Source organism: Synchytrium microbalum, assembly GCF_006535985.1.
Source record: "Synchytrium microbalum strain JEL517 chromosome Unknown SmJEL517_scf0005, whole genome shotgun sequence".
NCBI lineage: Eukaryota > Fungi > Chytridiomycota > Chytridiomycetes > Synchytriales > Synchytriaceae > Synchytrium > Synchytrium microbalum.
The window spans coordinates 738,523-760,558 of NW_022158354.1; the positions used below are offsets into that span (position 1 = coordinate 738,523).

Genomic DNA, 22,036 nt, shown 5'->3' on the forward strand with positions numbered 1-22,036 from the left:
GGCTTCCCACATTCTTAGTCCGGTAATTGAGCCAAACTTGAGGCAGTAACTAGTATAAAGATGGTAGGAGGTTCTGTCAGTGTGGAACGACTACTATAATGCTGGTATGTGGGTCTGCGAGTGTGCATTCTCCAATCGTTGTCCAAAATATTGATGTCATTTACCACTAGGAAAAAAAAAAGAGTCAGATCGAGCAGATCAAGAAAGAGCGAATTGACATAGCGACATACTAAAACTCCAGAGGATCAACCCCAAATTGGCAAAAACCTGACAGGAAAAAAAGTTTGTTTCAGCTTTCACAACGAAATAAGAACGACAACAGATCTTACCTGAACGGGAATAGAGTCTGGACTCATATCTATAAGCTAGCAGTTTCTCAAAGAGGACTACAACCTCTCCGCATCAGAATACCACAACGTCGCAGTCACAGGGCTTTTCACGAAATGTGGAAGGAGTTCACTAAGTCAACGCAATCGCTGGCAGAATTACTAGGGATTTCTACGGGCTGATCGAAACGTACATGAGAACTGTAATATACCTGTACTGAATATTCGCTAGGTCGAAATGAACGTGACTCGTTGATCGCGAATGAACGTGTTTTCAAAGGAACATTTTACCACAATTCTCAATCGATCGCAGGAGAGTCAGCCAACCACAATATAGTTTCACAGTGTAAGTTTGCCATATGACGTGTTCTGCCACACTTTGAGCACTTTGATTGGCAACTGACTTGACCCTCCAAAAATAGTCCAGTCATAATCCAACACCAAGATCTCACAAATTGGGAGCTTGGCGAGCTGTGCCTGACTGTACTACTACGCTCAATTACCCGACAAGATTGACTCCTGGCAACTCTGAGCCATCCAACTCTGTGCTTCAAGTTTGTAAGGCTCTTTCATTTTCTACTTGCCAAGCTTGCTCAGCAGAGAACTTGCTCCTGATCAAAACTATCGGATCGCTTAACGAACTGCGAAAGATCAATTTGTGCTCTAAAGGCTCTGTCATTACTTGTCAGGAACGATGGTGAGCTCCCACTGCAGTAAAATGACATTTGGCTCATTCCTAACACAAATGGCTTGTAAAATAGACTAAACGAGGCTCGTTATCGGATGAATACTATGCAATGGCAGCAACCTCAGTACCTGGCTTGCTTGAAAGTAAGCTTGACAAATTGCAGAGAATCGCCCTGGTCCCCAGTTTCCCAATCTCACATTTGTCACCTACAACCAGGTCCTGAAATGGACGAATTACTATTTGAAGAGGACTTTTCTTCGCATGGATCGCTCAATAGCCTTACTACCCAACCAGATACTAGTACAACCACAACGGGCTCGACAAAGGAGAAACGTCGTCGCCTCTCTCAACATGAAACAAATACACTCCTTGAAGTCTTTGTCAGAATGCCAAAACCATCATCGGAAGTGAGGAATGCATTAGCTGAATCAATGGGGCTTCCACAGCGAGTTGTTGCAATCTGGTTTCAAAACAAGAGAGCAAAGTCAAAGGTATTCAATGATAGATTGTATGTATCCATTTTCGTATTCTGAATTACTGATTTCATTAGAGAGAAGCAGTAAAGAATGCTGTAGAGGCAGAGCCGGTTGTGGAAGTGAAGCCTGTTGTGGAAGTGAAGCCAAACTTTGGAGTTCTCTATAGCAGTGCTAACCTGCCACTATTATTACCGAATCCTCAGCAAACACAGACACAACTCCAGATTCAACCGCAGCCTCAGCATCAAACCCAACCAAACGCATTTGCTGCGACAAGAAGAGCTTTATTAATGCCAGATGCTGGTGTTTCTGGAGTGCCTCTGAATCTCACGCCATACTTCCCAGTCCGTCGTCCCGTCCCCGCCATGAATCACCAGCAGCAGTATATGCCTCAATATCAACAGCAGCCTATGCCGCAGTTGCCTCAAGAATTCCCCCACATAGTGCCGCAAGTAGTGCCTCATCATAGTCAGATGCCTCGCCAGATTGTACATAACACAGCTTCTCAAGTGATTCAGCCAACGAGTATAATATCTGAAGGTACGGTACCGGCCGGGTTTGCTTTGATTGTGGAAATCTGACATTTTCTTTTCATAGTCAAAAGCACTGTAGAATTCATCTCTGTATCACCAAGGGGTATGTCTCCTATCGCAGAAAGTCACGGAACACCTCCACAGCTTCTTGGAACTGAATCACCAGAACCGTTACCGCATGCCACACCATCACCGCATATGAAATCCGAATCGCCGCAAATTGATACAAGCAGCACTCAACTGAAACACCAACAACCTTTAACAATCGTAAACTCAACAATGCAAATATCCAGTCTCAATATAACAGGAATGCGGTCTGATGATAGTACAGCATGTACATTACTATCTCCAGTACTTCCATCAACTATATCGACAGCCTTCAAAACACACTACGATGCACGAGACTCACCTGTATCATCCAAAGCATTGAGTGATGATGTTGCCGGATGTGGTCCCTTCTTGGACGAAATGATCGCTCCGTTATCACCCGTCAACCAGCTTCATACAATCGGATTGGGTATCTCACACTCTACTCGATCATACAGTACATCATCATCAATCGAAATGAGTGAATTCAAATCTGTGTTTAATACACCGAGAAAGATGTCGGCTGCTTCGTCGTTGGAATTCCTAGATTCGCCTGTAGCTGATATTGATGATGATCATAGTTGGGAGTGCTCTGCGCCGAAGCGCTCGAGAACAAATAGTATGGGTGATGTGAAATCTAGAGGTAGTAGTATGATGGAGCGCTCAAGTAGTGTTACGGATGTTTCACTATCTCAGCTTTTGAAAGGACTGTAAATTTGAACAAGTAAATTTTCGAATGGAAGTGTAAAGTACAGTGAGTAATGTACATTAACTGTAAAACCAATTAAATAACGTTTGGGGGAGCTGTAAATTTGGGGCTTGATCGTTAGAATATACATATCAAAACCATCTCGTTAAGTTTTGACTTCCTTGTGCTTTTCTTTTGAGCCTTTACCATCAATCCATGCTGAATGAATAAAAATACGCGTGACTTGTGATCTCTGATCTGCTTGTCATAGTGGCTGGCTATCTCTCAACAATCCTCCTACGCACAAGCCCAAAAACCCAAGTATAATGACGATTGTGACGGATAAACACCTCAAAAGAGAGTCTCTGCCTTTTTCAATGATGCTTATAAATCGGCAGTCTTAACTGCTCTGAGCGACCGCTTGTAAACTATATGCTGAAAGTCGCGACCAAAAGATGGGCGGAAATTTTCAAGAAAAATGTGCACCTTGTCCTTGAGAGCTCTTTGACCAGGTATGAAAGAAACGATTCCTCTAACTTATATCCAGCAAAAATTGAATCCAGGCGTGCTAAATTCTCAGCTCGATCAAGGTTGCGTGTGTGTCTAGACAACTGACACCCTAAGGATTTTGTCGCAACCCCAATCTCCAAAACCGCAACAATCGAAATTGACATCGTCGATTACAAGGACTCGGGCATCTTGATACTAGAAATACGCGCACAGCCTACCTTGCATAATTTTGAATCACGATGCCTGTACATTTTGCATGGTCTGGTAAAGACAAAGCTGTCGATGCGTCAACCGAGCATCGAACAAACACTGCTACTGAAAAGGTGTCATCGCCTCGCCTCTCAGCTGTTTCACGACCAAATGATGACACAGATCCTGTCGATTCCCCAAAGCAAACCAGGAAACGTAAACCATCCAAGGCCAAGAAGTCTTTGTCAAAAGTTCCAACGGTGTCTCATATTCCTGTGCCGGTTAGGCAATCCAACCCGATTAGTTATACCCATGATTTACGAGAAGAGTTGTTTGCTGAACGACGAGAGAATGTGGAGCTTCGTGAACAAGTAAAGGATTTGCTTAAGAAGATTGGAGCACTCAGGAGGCAGTCTATGAAGATAGAGGAAGAGGTACTAAATTACATGCATCTTATGAATGCACTAGATATTATTCTTTTGCATTTGGTCTCTAAAACCTTTTGAATCTGATTTTAGAGTGTCCTCGCTCCTGGTGGATTTCGAGTGCCAAAGATTCTGAGTCGAGTGCCAACATCGTTGCAGGTATGTTTATCTACTTGGAATGTATGAGATTCCTTCCGCTAATCTCGTCGAGTTGTAGGCAAACTTGAGTTTAAAGTACACTTTCCAACGAAAGCTCCTCGAAATGCGCCAGGACCAGAACCGTCTACTTGAACAAAATCGAACGCTAGTTGGAAGGATACGACAACTGGAAAACCAGCTTACGATAAACAAGGTCAAATTCCCCGTCGCACATTTGCCAGCTATAACATTGCAAGGCCGTCCGAATGATCCTACAACAAGGGAGACACAAATGCTGATAAGGAATCAGGCTAAAGACATTGACAAGCTACAGCTGGCATTGGCATCTGCTATGAACACATTGGAGCAAGAGACGAGAGAAAAGGAGGCTTGTAAGATGGCTTTAGAGGAGATGAAGACGCAGGTATTGCTCTTCCCGGCTTTAAATTTCTTTCGCGATCAAGCAACATTCGCTTATTTCTTGTTTCTTCTTCAAGGTCCGTCTGATACCCGACCTGATGATGGGCAAAAAGGCTCTTGAAATAAAGACAGATGCCGAATTTGTTGAGAGTCTCAAGCCACGCACGAGTCATGGTGCTCGCCCTATACATGAACATGACGGCCACCAAACTGGGCATGTTAAACACGAACCGACTGAGCCTCACCATCCGAAATCACCTACCTTGCCAAAACCCACAAGGCCGCTCAACAAGGAAAAGTCCTCTGTTAAACCCGATCCTCTCAAATCAAGCAAAGGACCAGCTTCTAAATCACCACACGAAATATCCAAGGCCAAGACGGAGAAGACGATAAAGTCTCCAGAACCAACAACAGAGACAGACATTCTACAACAGCATCAGCAGGAGGTACATTTCGAGGAGAACTCGCAAACACAACCTGAAATACAGCCGACGATGGATGAAGAGCTTCAGGAGTAAGCTTGTTGGAATGTTGTAGCATATTTCAATACGAGTGACTAACCAATCTTTCGTTATCAGGGCACCTAAAAAGAAGAAGAAGGCCAAGAAATTACCCACACAAGTAAATTTGGAGCAACAAGATGAAGATCAGGCAATAAAATCGGCGCGAGTGCAGATGGAGTACGATATATGGGTCTCCCACAAGGGTCACGAAGAAGAGACGTTGTAAACGTAAAATCTCCCCTTGTATGAAATGTTGAAATATATTGTGACTTCTTAGAGAAACATTATCGCTTTTTCGCTCCGAAGTGGTATAGATGTTTCAAAGTGGGTCCTTTTATAAATACTACCCTGACTAATATTATACAAAGGCGTTTATATCCATATCTACATATACGACAACATCACTACAACCGAAGACGCCAGCAATGCGAATAACACAGACAGTGCGCTTCCAATCATCGTGCCGTCACTTGTTTTTTGCACTGGTGTTGGTGTAGGACTTGATGTGGTCAGCAACGCACACAAGTTGCTGGTTGCTGATGTGTTGACAGCTCCTATAGCTGCTACGAGAGGTGCAAAGTTGGTGTAGAATGGTACCACCATAGAGTCTAAGGAGAAAAAAATAAGTATACCAGTGTGCGCGAAGAAAACAGGAGGGTCTGCTAACGTACACTTTTTCAGAGTCTTGAGTTGAAGAGCACTACATGCTGCACACTGCAGAGTTACTACTTTTGGGATGGCTTGAGCTAGTGAAAAAGAGACATTTAGTTGTGTCGCGGTCAAAGTTATCAGCATGGTCTTTACCTAGACCTCCAATAAGAGTTGTCCAAGTGGTAGTGGCGTTCAATGCACCCGTAGAATTAGCTCCAACAGCAACCATTACGTTTGTATCTTGCCTGTGATTACAGTTTTGTTAGCACATGACGTGGCGCAATGCACCACTCCTGACAGTACTTACTCCAAGCAGTTCGACGCAACAGTAGAAGTCACTGTTGAAGACAAGCAACTGACTTCGTTGATTCCAGCCATGGTGGCAGCTACACCACTTAGCGTTTGATTTTCAAACCAGGAGTATATACCGGTACTTCCAGTTTGGAAGATGATGTCGGACCCACAAGATATGATGTTTGCGGTTGATGCAATACTGTTGATCTATTTGAGAAGCGAAAGAAGTCAGGAGTGTTGTTGAGTTGTTGACGAATGTCATTGACGTGGCGGAAAGCTTACAGAGGTCAGGCAACTCGGGGTGCAAAGTCCTGCAGAGCTTCGAAGATACCCAGCTGATATTGATGTCACTGGAGAGCTGCCATATAGCAAGAGACCACCGTTACCTTTGAAAAAGACAACAAAGTCTCAGAGTTCAGTCGTTGAAGCAGTACCGTATATTTACTCACCACAACTGCCAATAGCTGGGAATAAGCCGGTTGACAATGCTGTTTGACAGATGAATGTCAAATTTGGGTTTACGGGCACGTCTCCTAGACCAGCGACTAGCGATGTTTGGGTTAGATCGACGTTCAATGGGTGGGCGTTGATGAAACAATGGAATATGAATATGTTTCATATGCTGCTGATTTCATGAATACTTTGTTCAAATTCTCTTACCAAATAATGCAGATGCGGAGTTAGCAAATGCTAAAAGGGCTGTTGCGATAACTGTTTTTGAATACATGGTTTAACAATCGATCTCTTGTTCAAGAGGATATCCACAACAGTCAGCTGGCTTCAAAGGTCTCCTAAGTATATGAGTCCTGATAATTGCAAATGTGGGAACGTGCTGCTCCAAGGACGGCAAGTAATTTCCCAATCGAAAATGATTGGTTGGCAAAAAACACAAGAGTTGAAGGAAAGAAGTCTCGATTCACCCCAACAAACTGGCCGCCAAAGAAGCTCCAGGATACTTGGAGAATACGATTTATCTATTGGAAGTTTACTCCGAGATAGTGTTGGACTCGCCACTCATAGGAATTCACAAGATCTCGTTCTTGTGGCCGCAATAACGAATTGAACCTCCTTCCTTCTACCATCCACTGATCCCGATAGTCAATTTCACGAAGCTAGATATTAGCCAGTATGGCACCGCCCACTGGAAAGACTCTGTCCATCAAGAAGAAGAGCTCATCATCATCACTACTAGCACGTAAACAAACATCCCAACACACATTTGTACCGCCAGCCCGTGATCTTCGACGACCAACGAAATTGTCACGCAATCTCCCATTCCCAACCGCTACCATTGACGAAGTACTGAATGCTTCGGCGAGTGAAATCGTACATAGGATCACTATCGCAAGGCAATGGAATGGTAAGCTAGTCCTGGTGTTTTTTTTCCTATTTTATTACCGAATTTCTGATTATTGTCTTCAATCTTAGCTGAAATGGTTATGATGGCTTTCGCGTCCCGAGCTCTTGAAGTACACCAAGTAAGTACCTCCCAAGCATGGGTACGATCTTTTTTGGCCGTTCGCTAATAAGCACCCGTTTTTGTAGACCACAAATGCCATCACGCAGCACTTTATTGATCGAGCTATAAGTCGAGCTCGTGATCTAGACCACGAGTTCCGACGCACTGGAATAGCAAAAGGACCATTACACGGAGTTCCATTCGTAGTCGATGAACATATTGATATAGAAGGAACAGACTCAACTATGGGATTCTCCCAATTCGTTGGTAATCCAGCTCCAAAATCTGCACTGATCGTGCTAGCTTTGGAACGAGCGGGTGCTATTCCATTCGCCAAATGTAATGTGCCACAAAGTATGGCTAGTTTTGATACCAGTAATCCATTGTATGGTGTCACTACTCATCCTTTGAATCGTGGATTGAGTCCTGGTGGAAGCTCTGGGTAAGATCAATCACAAATTTTGGACTTATTTTTTTTTTACTTATTGGCGACAATTCCATTTTAGTGGTATTGCTGCTTTGATCTGTGCTGATGGTGCACCTATTGGTGTTGGTACTGACATTGGGGGATCGAATCGTATTCCAGCTCACTTCTGTGGTAAGTGCTGCCTGAGTACTAGCGCACGGCGTGTTTTTTTGCTGTTGTGCTTATGTTGCAAACTGACGCATGACTTCAAAATAGGAATATACTGTTTGAAGCCTTCTGGTGGACGATTCCCTCTTGAAGGAGTTCGTGACAACATACCAGGACAAGACGCTGTCAAGATGGTGGTTGGTCCTATGGCTCGTTATTTGGATGATCTTCAGATTATTTCAAAGTTGTTGGTGGAAGAACGACCTTGGAATGCTGATCCTCGTACTCTACCCATGATTTGGGATGACCAACCTGTAGAACCGAAGGCCAAATTACGATTCGGGTATTGTCATTTGAATGCAATAGTATCAATTATGCAACTTATTTACTGTTTTTTTTCCTCTCTCGCAGGTACTACATTGATGATGGATTCGTACGGGCTACACCGCCCTGCGCACGAGCTGTTGCTGAGACGCTTATGGCACTCGAAGCTCAAGGCTATGAATGTGTTCGATTCGATCCACCAGATGTCCCACAAGCTTTAAGATTGGCTTTAGCTTTATTAGTAGCTGATGGTCTTGCTACCTTGGTGGGTCCCAAGGGAAGAGATCCGATGGACTCACATCTAGCTGGTCTTTCAAAATTGATTAACATGCCAAAATGGGTTAAAGCTGTCGCTGTCAGAGGTCTTGTAGCTAGACACGAAAATGAAGCCGCTAGTATGTTGGCGGCCACCGACCCTGTTGATGTGAAAAGACTTTGGCAACTACAACGAGGACAAGCCGAGTGTAAGTTTGTGGGTCTTATGCACCAAAAAAAGACCCTTCCGCTAACCGGTTATCATTTAAATTAGATCAAGCTCGATTCCATGACGCCAGAGCACCCTTTGATGCCATATTAGCTCCAGCACACGTACATCCAGCTACACCATTAGATAGCTCTGGTGAAATGTCATGGGCTGGATCCTACTCTCTCTTGTATTCCTTCTTGGACTACTCTGCTGGTGTTCTTCCCGTCACAAATGTCTTTGCTGACGTGGATATACTTACTGAATCACACGACCGGAAATATAATCTATTAGAACGTCGAGCTTATAAATTCTATGATCCAGAACGTGAAAACGGTATGCCAATAGGAGTCCAAGTAATCACTGGCCGCTACCAGGAAGAAAAGACTCTGGCTGTCATGTCTATAGTCCAGCAAGCACTTAAGGACTTCCGCACTCAGATGTTGAATGAGCCAGCCACACCGACTCGTCTCGCAGCATCTAATGCTGAAATGAGTCTTAAAACCATTGCTGAGGTTACTGAAGCTCGATATGCTAAAGAGCAAAGGGAGAGCAGTAATAAAGAAAAGATGGTTGTTAGACGTCGTAGTCTGACTGAACGTTTGAGTGGGTCGCTTAAACTCAGTAAGACAGATGCTGCTGCATTAAGAGCATCCGGGTCTGAGTCAGCTGCCAACCATGACTTCGAGCGGGAAGTAGCTCAAGCTGGTTTAACTGGACCCATTGAATTCAAGGAGATACCTTCTCCAACGAACTCATTTGCTGTATCTCCAGTCTCAGTACTGTCACCAACACCAGTGAAGTTATCACCAACGCTAGTGACATTATCACCGGCACCAGTCACAGAATCACCAACACCAGTCACAGAATCACCGTTGCGAATGACGGCATCACCACTACCAGAAACTGCACAGTTAGCGTTTGACTCTGTAGAAATCGACCAACAGGCTCCAGATTCACCTGAATTCGGTGAAGTTAATATTCGTAAATCTGCTGAAAGCAAACGTAGTTTCCGCTTCTTCTCGGTATGTTATCTCTTCTGTCTTCGAAAATGCATTTTGCAGTGTTTAACCGTTGCTACATTGCTTTTAGGGTCGAAAGTCTGAAGATGCCAAGTCTATCAAACAGTCTGAAGACACTCGCTCCATCAAGTCGACTAAATCGTCAAAGTCGATACTCAATAGAGGTTTCTGGCGCAAATCGGAAGATGTACCTCGATCTGTAATGTCTAATGGCAAACCAAAATACTGGGAGCAGCAAATCATCAAACAACGTAGACGAAGCGTGGCCAAGGACATATCTCGTGAAGAAGTCGAAATGCGACAATCCATGGAAGCTGATCGTAAAGCTGAAGAAGAGCTCAAGAAACGTGAACTTAGTCGTGAAGCGGTCGAAAAGGCTGCTCTCAAATCACTGGCTAGTCGACCACGGCTCAGTCTGGATTCTAAACGGCCTCCTCAAGTATCTTCAGAGACTGAGAGCTTCTTTGGAAACAGTTTAGATGTGACTACTCTAGAACGCAAACCTAGCAATGGTGCTTCAGCTGGTCTCAGTCGTACTGGCAGTCATACTTTAAGAAAGTCCCTTATTGCTCCAAAGGCAGAAGCGACTCAACCAGCCGATGCTACTTCGCTGATATCTACTCTAAGGGATAAGCAGCCCAAGGAGACTCCCAGGCCTTTAATGGTTGACTCGTCTACGTCCCCCGTGGAATTTGAAGCTCCATTAGAAACAGCAGTGGTACAACCCGAAGCCCTAGCAGTAGCCGTAGCATTACTAGCACCAGATGCATCAGCAGTTAGTAATCTAGTCGGACCAAGACGTGATTCTCTGACTTCAACTCCAGAAGCTGCTCCACTGCCCACTGAAGATCTTGAAGCTTTCGATGAGGAAGACTTTGATAGCAAAGCTCTTGAACGATTGAATAGACTTCGGTCGGTATCTATGGACTCGATAATACACTCATCGGTAGATAGTGGTATTGGGCCGTCATCAGACTCGGCTGAAGACATCAGTGAGAATGAGTCTGTTGAATGGGAAAAGCCTCAGCTTTCTGCCAAAACGCTTGAAATACTCGACGAAATAGAAGAGGAGGATTCTGATGAACATAACTCTAGTTATGAAGAGGATAATGTTGCCGTATCATCGGAAGAGTCGTCTGATCAGGAAGAGGCTGCAGGTCGAGCTTCATCGGATAGCAACGCTTCTGCAGGACCAAAGGGTATTCTGAAACGCATCTCAGCCTACCCGATAGAACTGGAATTAGAACACGAGTCTAGTAATGATCAGCGTAGATCTCTAGTAGTAGATTTGGCTTCCATTCCACCGCCACCTCCAGGTCAACCACCATCCAAGGGTATTTTGAAGAATGCTGGATCCTTTGAGACTGAACGATTACGTCGTATTGCTGCTGGTACATTACGAGAATTGAAAAGGCAACCGACTTTGGGTGATTTGAATATACGATTGTCGTCTGATGATGACACTCGAGATGATATAACGACTACAGCAAGGATGTTAACACCAAGATCTGCTGTACCGGGATCACCACTCCCATTAGCAGCTCTGCCTAAAGTATCCAAGTCTCCTACTGCTGCTATAATGTCACCGGCATGGAAGTCACCTACAAGTCCAGTCAGACAATCTACTTCACAGCAATCGACCGTCCCGCTCTTGGTTCATCAAAGTAGTGATGACGACTTGCCACCAGCTCGTGTGTCGTCTCTAAGTGCAACAGCTTTGCAACGGTACCAAGCCGTTGTCCCATTGGTGATTATAACAAAGCCAGCTGCACCTATAGTAGTAGTCTCGCCAGCAGGTAAAAAGTCGATAGCCGTCATATCGCCCGAACTTGTTACTCCTACGTCTGGTAGTCTTGTAATGTCGCCTCTATCAGCTGCTAAATCGCCCGTCTCTCCGAAAACACACTTGGATGTACCAAAACGGGAACGTATATTAGAGGAATACAGACAAAGTAGTGTAGACAGAAGTAACAGTGGTAGTGATAATGATAGTCTACCCCCACCACCTCCACCACCAGCAACAAGTGATCCAAAACTTGCGAAGGAGCTCTTGAAACTGTGGATGGATGCTATGGGTGTCAAGATGACTTCTGATTTGAGACAGGTGCTCCAATCCGAATCGTCGTCTTCTCCCGCAACTACTACTACCACCCCAGCTTCATCTGGGAAGGACGAGGACCGCAGCACATCTCGCACATCTATGGATGCAGTGAGTGTGACTAGCGCTGGAACATCAACATCTAGGAAATCTAAACCAGCATTAAAGTCAATCGATACTAAAGTAGCAGCTGCTCCAGCCGACAAGAAAGTAGAACAAGCTTCACCAGCTGCAACAAAAAAGCCCAAACAACGACCTGTATCAGCAATAGAAGGCAACCAAGGTGCACCAGGATCATCACCAAACCTTGCTTTGAAGCATTCGGTATCATCCGAGTTGCTGACACTGTATCTAGAAGCCAAGAATATCAAACGCACACCATCGATTGAAGCACTTTTAGCTGGAGGAGCTGATGATTCGGAATCAGTCCGTTCATCATCTCGTTCCCATCGCCGTAGAAGTAACGGTACTCGTGCGCCGAGAGCACATAGTCGTGACAGCACGGTCAGCACTAGTAGTAGTAGTCAGCAAGTACCTCGAAAGCAAGGAATATTGAAGTCTGGCAACAACAGCAATCCCACATCTCCAACTTCACCACGACCACCTGTACCTCCCAAAGATTACGACTATAACATCAGATATGATACGATGCCAGTTGCGCAAAGAAAGAGGTTGTCACGCTTCTCTTTGCGACGATATGGTCGATAAAGGTCAAAAAGATGATATATGAAATAGACAGTGGTTGATCAAACACAAAATGTAGTAAAAATAGCAGCCTTGTAGTGTAGTTCAATTTTCATAAATGTATATAAGTCAAGTGCAGTATTTCATTGTGTTTGTGTCGTGAATCAATGAATGCCGCATTTTTGAATTCCAACAAGAATTATCGAGTCGCAAAGTTCTAAACACCTTCAGTAAGACGCTTATTACTATTTCTAGCGCATGAAGATCGATATCCACCTATGTGCAATGTTGCTGTTTACGTAACTTCTCTTGGAATCGGATATTCAATGTATATCACGACTCGGGTAACAGCTTCGTTACTACATCTGGATCCGTGTGTGCAAATGTCTTTGCCAACGTATCGTATGGAGCTTTGTATGAAATAGAGGATGCTGGCGTTTCTGACGACGTGTAAGGATGCTGTGAATATAGAGATGGTGTATATGAGATGGTACCGGTCCAGGAGCGTGCCGTTTCATTTCAGAGCTCTGTTACGGGTACGAGATTATTTGGCTGGAGAGATTCTACGGGTTGCGGCTTCTTCTGCCTCTGCACAAACTCTGCTGAGAACTGCGGTAAAAACAGGTGAATCATTTGGTCAGAGAAGTGTTTAAATAAAGTTTACAAGTTATCACTGAAGCGGATTGAGTAGAATGAACAGCCTGTAATTGGGCTTGATTGCCCTCAACGTTGTCCAAATCACAAACATGCCAGGGCCAGATGTTTGTCAACAACTCCCCGAAACTCCGTGGAGCTGATACTGTGTATGGTACTTCTCCCTGCATAAGGAAAGTCCTTGAGTAATCAGCCACACGGGGCTCGAGAGCACCTCATAGTCCGACTTGAATTTGGCCAATATATCCGGTACACTCTTGAATCTGGCACTTGCAAGACCATCCTCTTTCGAAAGTATTGAAGCAAGCCTAGTTGCTATGTCCTCCGGCGACGGACGTGGTCTACTGCCAGCTTCCATGCTCATCCTTTATAAGATAGTAAATAGATTGTAATTTACGGAGATAATTGGTTTGAAGTTCTGGCTCATAGATTTGAATGGTTGGCTGTCGAGTTTTGTCATCAAAGTCTCTGAAAGGGAGAGACTACAATGATGGTGCATTTTAGGTACGAATTGTACGTCCAAACAGCTTCCATTGCCCTAGCAATCTGCCAACATATCTCTGCTTTTCATTGTCAACTCAAAAAAAGCTCGAATCATAACCAAGTTTGCGAGAGAAGACGGAGACGAGCAAATATGTACAATGGAGACATGCCATATGACGCTGATTCCGGTGACGATATGGATGTAACAAGACGAGATGACCAAGAATTGCCAACAAGCAAGGCATCCCACTTTACAGGAGACGACCAAGGAAATGGAAGCGAAAGAGAACGCTCTTATAGTCCATCCAAATTCGATGCTGTCCTGGATGCCGACTCTCAATGGGTGAGCTGCTGCCTCTTGTTGCTAGAATGCTCGCCATAAACATTTGGTTTTTGCTCATATGAAACTTGGCTCTTTTGTACAAAGCAACCTCTAATCCCACCCTGATATATCATCTATATATTCTTTAGACTCAATTGGAAGAAGGTCAAGCTCCAGAAGGAGACGCTGCCGTCGCTCCGAGCCTGAGTGATGTACATGGGCCCGCAGGACTCTTTCGCAGCAATCGTACTGGTCGAATAATCGACACATATCGCCCTGGCGGTGGTGGAAACAGTCCTCCTAGACGCTCTAGTCGACCTGCTGGAGACGACTCTCCAGCCATCGATCCAAGATGGCATGCTACTAGTCGAATAGTAGATCGCTACCGACCCAGTCAACCTCAACAGCAACAACCATCAGCCTCAGGAGCTGGACTACCATATACGCGAACAATAGACTCTTATCGTCCTGGTATATCTAATGTAAACCTGGAAGGAAGGATACGATCACCTCCGAGACGTGGAATGTCTGGCTCTCCTCCCGCAAGAGTGAGATCACGGTCGCCTGTAGTCATACCTCATGGGCCTCGCCCAGGTGGCGATAGATACAGACCTGGTCAACAAGATCGTGATGAAGATGGTGATGGCAATGGTGTATCACGTGTAGACAGGTATCGACCAAGTAACTCTAGGAAACGATCGAGATCTCCTTCTCCTGGTGGAGGATATTGGCGTCCTGGGCCTGAAAGTGCTGATAGATATCGACCTCGTGACGGCCCTGCTTCTTCTGGTAATGTATATAGTAGCTCTGTTGCTCAATCCAGCGATCGCTATAACAATAACCAAAACAACAACCATGACCTCTATTTAGATAATCCAAGAGCCCTATTGGATCGAACCTTAACTCGCCCACAATCACCGCCACGTAAACGATCACCGCAAAGAAAAGTAATGAGAAGCGACTTAGATGATGATTTAGATAACTGGGCTCGTAATCGGCAAGCAGACAGGGGTGGTGAAGGTGATGATAGACGGCGACCACCATCCGACGGTGGTGCATCGCCTCCAACTTCTAATCCAACGGTGACTTTACCGCCACTTCCCTCATTATCAACACCAACATTCATGCCATCTCTACCACCACAACCACCTCAAGTGCCTTCCTCATCGAATTCGGAACGCAAGACTGTATTCTTGCCACCTCCACCATCAGTTGGTGGCAACGGCGTATTGATTGCTAGTAGATTACCAGCTCCACGGCACATTGCACCTGAAGTAAGCTCCACTTTTAGGATACCCATCCAGTTTTTATCATTTTAGCAAGATTTTAGCTGTTTTCCAAACACACATCATACATACATACAACAAACAACAAATTCAGATGCCAGAATCCATATATACACATCACAAACATACACAATCACCCAACAATCATCTAAACAACATCTTATCTCTCCCCCCTCTTCTCCAATCTTTTCTCAATAGTCTAGAGGTCCTGGTCGAGAACCTGTAATAAGGGATGGCCCATACATAGGTCGTAATGATATGCCTCCATCAGCTGGACGAAGCGAACCACCTTTTATGGGTCGTGATATAGGAAGAGATAGTGGACGTGATGTATCTAGGGATATAGCAGATAGGATGGGGACTGCGAGAGGTTTGTGGTGAACGAGAATCATTTCGTTGGATACCGTCTTCTTTTAGTTTTCGGTCTATCTCGAAACTCATCTTATCTCCTCTTTATAAACAGCTCCAACATATCTCCCTCCACTCCCAGGCATGATTCCTAGAGGGCGTCCAATGCCACCTCCTCATATGATGGGACGAGGACCATTGCCACCACCAGACATGAGATTTATGGATCCCGGACGATATGCTCTACAGCAACCACGTAGACGGTCGATCAGCCCTCCTGGTGGAAATGCTAGACGTGAAGGGAGAGGACGATCGCCGAATCCAGTAAGTGTTGGGAATTCTTTGGGGATTCCTGTGAAGCTAAGAAACTGATGCAAGCAGCAAGGACATCTTATCTGCAAAAACACGTCTATTTATGAAGATGACTGCCGGCGTATAGTTGCTTACACCGCGCATTCACGTCTCTTAGATGAATCGAGAAGAAGATCCCATACGAGATCGCCGCCAGCCACCTGATGATGATTTGAGACGTGATGTCAACAATACTAGTACTAGTAGAAGGGACGGTGATGATCGTCGAGGAGAAGCAAACGATCGTCGTATTGTCGATGAAGGACGCAATAATAGTAGTAGTCAAGACTCTCCTCTCCTTCCAACAGCAGTACTACCAGCACCACGAGAAACACCAGCACCATCACTAGCTACATCGCCATTACAAAAAGCAGCAGCCATAGCAGCAGCATTTGTCAGTAATGCTCCACCTCCCACGACGCCAAAAGTCCCGCATGTACGTAAATCACGATGGGGTCTACCACAAGAGACTGGTGAAGAAGGAAACAGCAGTAGCAGTAATAACAGCAGTCTTGGTGGCGGCATGCAACCAGGAGGTATACAAGGAGGAGGAGCAATGCTATTATCGCCGTTGGATTATCATGCTACTCCTGTTGCGTCAAGTAATAATAACAATAATGCTAACAGTAGCAGTAGTAGTCCTAGTATCAACAGTAATCGCAAGACACGGTGGCATCAAGACGATGCAGCTCCTCCACCAGTGTCTGCTGGAACATCTGGACTATTATCTTCAGCTTATACTGGGATGGATGATGAGATGGTTGATTATGATGATGAAGAGTTGGGTGGTTCTTGAGAAGGATGTTGGTGTGGGGTTGGTGGTTTCAGGAACGAAAAAAGGAGTAGGAGGAATTTGGAATTCATTTGCATATTAGTTTCCAGGAAAGGAATCAGTATCTAGTTTGGGTGGTGGATTCGTTTTTTCTTTTGTAAGAACTTGGCATAAAAATCATATGAAACGCAACGGATAATGTGAGAAAAAAATAATGCATGTAAACTCGTACAGCAAAAGACCTTGTTCTCTGAGGGGCGTATAGAAACCCATGATATGGTTCTGCTTTGTTCCTTACTACTACACTGCAACTACTTTTACAATACAACTGAAACAACGTCAACCCCCTTTAGATTTTACTATAGTCGTAAAACCCCTTTCCAGACTTCCTGCCCAAGTTTCCCTTCCTGACCATTTCATCCAGAGTAGGCGAAGGAGCGATCAGTTTGTCACCAGCCAATCCTTTGCCAGATTCATACCAACCGTCACAAATGAATTTGATTGTATCCAGACCAACGTACTAATGTGTGAATACGGTTATGGTAGTTGTATGATAGAACGAGTATATGCAAAAAACAAACCAGAAGAGACACGGTGAATGCTTACATCCATGAGCTCGAAAGGACCCATAGCTAATGAAGTGTAAGAAGAGAGGGATTAGTATAAAATGCTCGCAGAACTCGTAAACGTTTTTCAAATCAAACCAAAAACAAGAAGAAGCGGATGACTATACTTACGGTATCCAGCACCAAGTTTCATAGCAATATCGACATCTTCCTTTGAAGCTTCACCACGTTCAACCAATCTCAAGCCTTCCATCATATAAGGTACGAGTAAGCGGTTGACGATGAATCTGGGTAATTGGGTGAGGTGTGTAAGTCATTAACCAAAAACAGCGTGGTAACTGCATTCCATCACACTCACCCAGGAGTATCTTTACACTCAACAGACACCTTCCCCATAACCTTGCACAGCTCCTTCAAAGCCTCATACGTCTGCTGACTAGTCTCCCCAGTCCTAATAATCTCCACCAGCTTCATCTGCGGCACCGGATTAAAGAAATGGAGGCCCGCAAACTTGTCCCTCCTTTTCGTAGAACTAGCAATATCCCCAATCGGCAAACTGCTCGTATTACTAACAAATATCGTATGTGATGGTGCAGCACCATCCAGCATTCGAAACAATTCCTGCTTTTTGCCCAAGTTTTCAACGATTGCTTCAACGACTAGATCGGTGGATGCGACAGACGCGAGCGAGTCAGTTGATGTGGAAATGTTTTTCATTATGGATGTGATTAGAGATTGCTGGTCTGTTGGGGAAGCAGGGAATTGTTTCTTTGCGACTCGTTTGAGACTGTTTGTGATTATGGAGGTGCCTTTTGCGAGGAAATCGGGGTTTAGGTCTACCATTGTGACGGAGAGACCGGCTTGGGCTGCGACTTGGACGATTCCAGCGCCCATGAGGCCTGTATGTGGTAACGAGATGGGTGAGCCTGGTTGGAATGTGTGTTTGATGTTGCATTTCTTTGAAGCGATGCAGGCTCAGTTTCAGATGGCGAGCACGAAAATAATGAAATAAATTGATTTACAAAATGGGCTTTGGCCTCTTTGTCTATAAAACGCCAACAAGGAAATGTTCGTATTCACGTTGTTGATGAGAGCCTCAATTTGCACATACCCGACCCAATAACAGTGACCTTCTTGATTGCCAATTTAGCAGTAGACATGGCTCGAATATTTTTGATTATTGGGATTGTTTTTGTCGAGCTTCTTAGCATGTCTTCCTAATCGTCCTCTGGGTTTTTCGAAAATCAAAACTTCAATCAAGCCAAACCAGTCGCTCATATTAGACGCAGATAAGAGTGCAGAGACCATATAGACCTCATCCGTAGCTCACCATACGCGATTCTGGCACGATTCTACCGCTGAAACTAATCAAAAGAGGACCATCTAATACTGGAACTGAAAACAATGAAGCTGTAGCAATGCCTTCTTCATCACATAGTACGATGCAGCCACGATCATGGCATAGTGTTGCCGCCTATACGATATTCATGATCTATGGGCTGGTCTATCTTGGTATGAATGTTCCTGGGCTTGAATGGTCTACATTGATCTATGACTGACATTCACACACACTTCATTAGGGAGCTGGAATGTAAGAGATATCATCGTTGAGCTTTGCGGAAGTGATTTAACTTTGAACGTTCGTTTCACGGATACTTAGACCTGGATTACGGCAAATGGATTCTTCAAGTCTCGCTTTACAGGATCCATTTTCGCTGATACCTTCATGTCTTACTTCGCTATTTGTTATATGGTCGTCATGTTTGCTTGTCTGAGTACGTATAAAATGCTGTGGTTGCTTGTGCTTGGTTGTGGTTCCGTCATAATTGTCAACATCGACACTCACTCTTTCTCAACAACCAACAGCACTATTCCTCGCAAAACCAAACGCAATCGCACTAAACGCTCGTGTCATCATCGGGCATACCCTCATCATCCTCATATTCTCGGCTGCTGCTATAATGGCTCTACTATCTCTAGATCCTTACGTCTACTTCTTCTTGACATTGTGTCTGATTGTCTTGTCGTCTGTTGCGACGTCGTTTCAGGCTGCTGCTTACGGAATTGTATGTGTGAACGTGTTGGAGCTTTTGGATATTGTGCAGTTCATCAGGAGGAACAAGAGCAGGGATTTTTTGCTCATGAGTTTCACTCATATTCGCTACGTTTCTTTTCTAGTTACCGTTATACCCTCCGATATACTCATCCGCATTCATGAGTGGACAAGGATTAGCTGGTCTTATTCCAAGTGTGAGTTTATCTACAAACCAAAAAAAGTTTGTAACCCCAAGTCACCAGCTTTTGTATACTGACTCGAACATCTTTCTACGTATATATCAGCTGGTCCAACTAGCACTGACAGCATCAAGTGTGAACGCAGGCACAGACTCGTATAGAGCATTCGCATACTTCTTCCTAACGATATTCTTGGCGACTGGTGTCATGATTGGATACCAAAAGCTGCTGCCAAACTTGCCTGTAAAGCGGTCTATAGAGTATCAGCAGGCAAATACAGAAGACCACGAGGACGACGATGTCGCAAGTGATATCGATATTATAGATGAAGGGGATATCGTAAACCCATCAACGAGTAGTATAGGAGTAGGAAAGGACAAACTATACTGGCCTGTCTTCCAAAAGGTATACCTGCTCGGTGGATCGCTATGGCTCGGATTCGTTATAACGCTGGCCTCATTCCCTGCTATCACATCCGCCGTCGAATCAACATCATCAAACACCCTTCTCGTACCAATCCATTTCGTAATATTCAACCTCTTTGACCTGCTCGGTAAAACACTGCCCGGATGCCCATCTCTCTTTATAAAATCGCCTACAATCCTCTTCATACTATCCGTTGCCCGACTAGTCTTCCCACCCGCATTCCTCTTATGTAATGTCACATTCCACGACCGCTTTGGAAACATACTGGGCAGGACGCTGCCGCTCGTGTTTGGTAAAGACTGGATGTTTCTGGGTATAACGGCCGCGTTTGCGCTCTCCAACGGATATGTCGATGCTGCTTGTATCATGGCTGCTCCGTTGCTGATACCTGATGGACCAAGGAGGGAGGATGGAGATGATGAGGAAGATGATGGTAGACCAACAGCACGAATACAACGGGAAGGCGCAGGAGCTTTCATGGTTGCTTGTATTAGTTGTGGATTGTTGGTGGGCAGTATGAGCAGTTTCTTGTTGAGGTACTTGTTGTGTAATTGTAATCCATTCTATAGTTAGATCACACGCAATGTACACATATAGACTAGAAGTAAGGCACTCCTTATAGAGTATTTATAATATAGCATGTTTGACTATACTCCTTCACGTTGTAATGTATCCGAACCTTTTGGATATGTGCTTCCATACTATGTGTAGTTGAAAATCCTATGTCCTTGAAAAGGATTCTTTCCTTGTTAACGTACTTTTTTCTGTTGCTTCTCAGGCTGGAAGTAGTTTCTTTATCATCCTTGTCGTCCTATCATCCTGTCGTTGAATTCTTCCTACGAAACAGTAGTATACCTTGTAACGTTGCCCTAGTATACTTGCAAACCCTTGGTGAACCATTCTGAATCGAATACATACAAAAAACGGAGTCTATTCTTGCAAACAAAAATAGCTACTACTAACTATTATTCCTCAAAACTTGTTCTTCATCTCCCTCAACTTGCCCATAACACCAATAGGATCCGAGACTCCAGTCTTGTCAATAATCTCTTTTGAATTGAGTCTCATGAAGGGATTTATTTTGAATTCTTCACCGATTGTTGATGGGACCTATCAAAACAAAAGGACTGAGTGACCCGAAAGGAATAAGAGTCGGGCTTTTCGCCATCCACAATCCACATACAGTGCATTTCGTATTCTTCGCCCATTCCAGCTTTTGAGCCACATCGTGATTTGATGGTTCGACAGCAGCAGCGAATTTCAAATTGGAGGCCGTGTATTCGTGGCCGCAGTATACTTCAGTTTCCTTTGGCAGGTTGCCCAATACGTCCAAGAGGGAGTGATGCATTTCCGTTGGCGTGCCTTCAAAGAAACGACCACATCCTAATACACAATGTCGTGTAAGTGCGAGATGGCAATACTTTGACACAAGATGATTTCTTACCAGCAACAAACAACGTATCACCCGTAAACACACACTTTTGGCCCGTACTAGCATCCACGACATAGTACGACACGCTCCCCTTGGTATGACATATGGTAAACATGGGCGTGACATCGAGACTGCCGATCTTGAAACTGACACGGTCCTCTACTTTATGGGATAGTGCATCGATGCGGTCGTCGCCGCCGTAGATGGGTATATGAGGGAGTTGGGATGCGATTCCCTTGTTGCCACCAGCATGATCTGCGTGGTGGTGTGTTGTGAGGACGGCTGTGATGTTGGTGTCTTTTGCGACGGGGAGGACCTTGGACGGCTCGACGGGATCGATTAGTGCGGATTTGTTGGTGTGTTCGTCGAGGAGGAGGTATGCGTAGTTGTCCTATTGTAATGGATGAAAATGGTCAATGATTTGAATGTTTGGTTTTTGGATGTTTGGAGTTGTGAAGCTCTATAACACAATGAGAAGTCTCGCACTTACGGAAAGACAAGGAATCGGAGTGATCTTCATTTTACGAACTATTGCCTTGCTTGCAGTTGCTAGTAATCGACGTTGCATGTACTTTCAATGACGGAACTTGAAATTCGAATGTGTGACAT

The 22,036-nt window shown here is 44.6% G+C and overlaps 5 protein-coding genes across 5 annotated transcripts; 3 read left to right on the top strand and 2 right to left on the bottom strand.

Annotated features, from left to right (window-relative positions):
* Window positions 1-1,020: 1,020 nt before the first annotated feature.
* On the top strand, window positions 1,021-2,824 carry SmJEL517_g01599 (uncharacterized protein; the record flags this gene model as incomplete). The annotated part of the gene is made up of 5 exons (XM_031167527.1): window positions 1,021-1,023; window positions 1,088-1,157; window positions 1,231-1,505; window positions 1,565-2,030; window positions 2,088-2,824. The coding sequence occupies 5 exons, from the start codon at window positions 1,021-1,023 to the stop codon at window positions 2,822-2,824; spliced, it is 1,551 nt and encodes a 516-aa protein (XP_031026427.1).
* A 4,232-nt stretch (window positions 2,825-7,056) lies between these two features.
* On the top strand, window positions 7,057-12,576 carry SmJEL517_g01600 (glutaminyl-tRNA synthase (glutamine-hydrolysing); the record flags this gene model as incomplete). Its single annotated transcript, XM_031167528.1, has 8 exons — window positions 7,057-7,288; window positions 7,357-7,406; window positions 7,474-7,829; window positions 7,894-7,985; window positions 8,070-8,304; window positions 8,373-8,749; window positions 8,815-9,773; window positions 9,841-12,576. 8 exons carry the CDS (start codon window positions 7,057-7,059, stop codon window positions 12,574-12,576), a joined length of 5,037 nt encoding a protein of 1,678 aa, XP_031026500.1.
* A 4,541-nt stretch (window positions 12,577-17,117) lies between these two features.
* Window positions 17,118-18,494, bottom strand: SmJEL517_g01601 (uncharacterized protein; the record flags this gene model as incomplete). Its single annotated transcript, XM_031167529.1, has 5 exons — window positions 17,118-17,288; window positions 17,375-17,400; window positions 17,506-17,621; window positions 17,693-18,233; window positions 18,446-18,494. The coding sequence occupies 5 exons, from the start codon at window positions 18,492-18,494 to the stop codon at window positions 17,118-17,120; spliced, it is 903 nt and encodes a 300-aa protein (XP_031026501.1).
* A 258-nt stretch (window positions 18,495-18,752) lies between these two features.
* On the top strand, window positions 18,753-20,568 carry SmJEL517_g01602 (uncharacterized protein; the record flags this gene model as incomplete). Its single annotated transcript, XM_031167530.1, has 6 exons — window positions 18,753-18,846; window positions 18,915-18,925; window positions 18,995-19,109; window positions 19,201-19,400; window positions 19,513-19,584; window positions 19,675-20,568. 6 exons carry the CDS (start codon window positions 18,753-18,755, stop codon window positions 20,566-20,568), a joined length of 1,386 nt encoding a protein of 461 aa, XP_031026498.1.
* A 399-nt stretch (window positions 20,569-20,967) lies between these two features.
* SmJEL517_g01603 (hydroxyacylglutathione hydrolase) lies at window positions 20,968-21,995 on the bottom strand (the record flags this gene model as incomplete). Its single annotated transcript, XM_031167531.1, has 4 exons — window positions 20,968-21,105; window positions 21,179-21,378; window positions 21,440-21,818; window positions 21,918-21,995. 4 exons carry the CDS (start codon window positions 21,993-21,995, stop codon window positions 20,968-20,970), a joined length of 795 nt encoding a protein of 264 aa, XP_031026499.1.
* Between the last annotated feature and the right edge of the window lie 41 nt (window positions 21,996-22,036).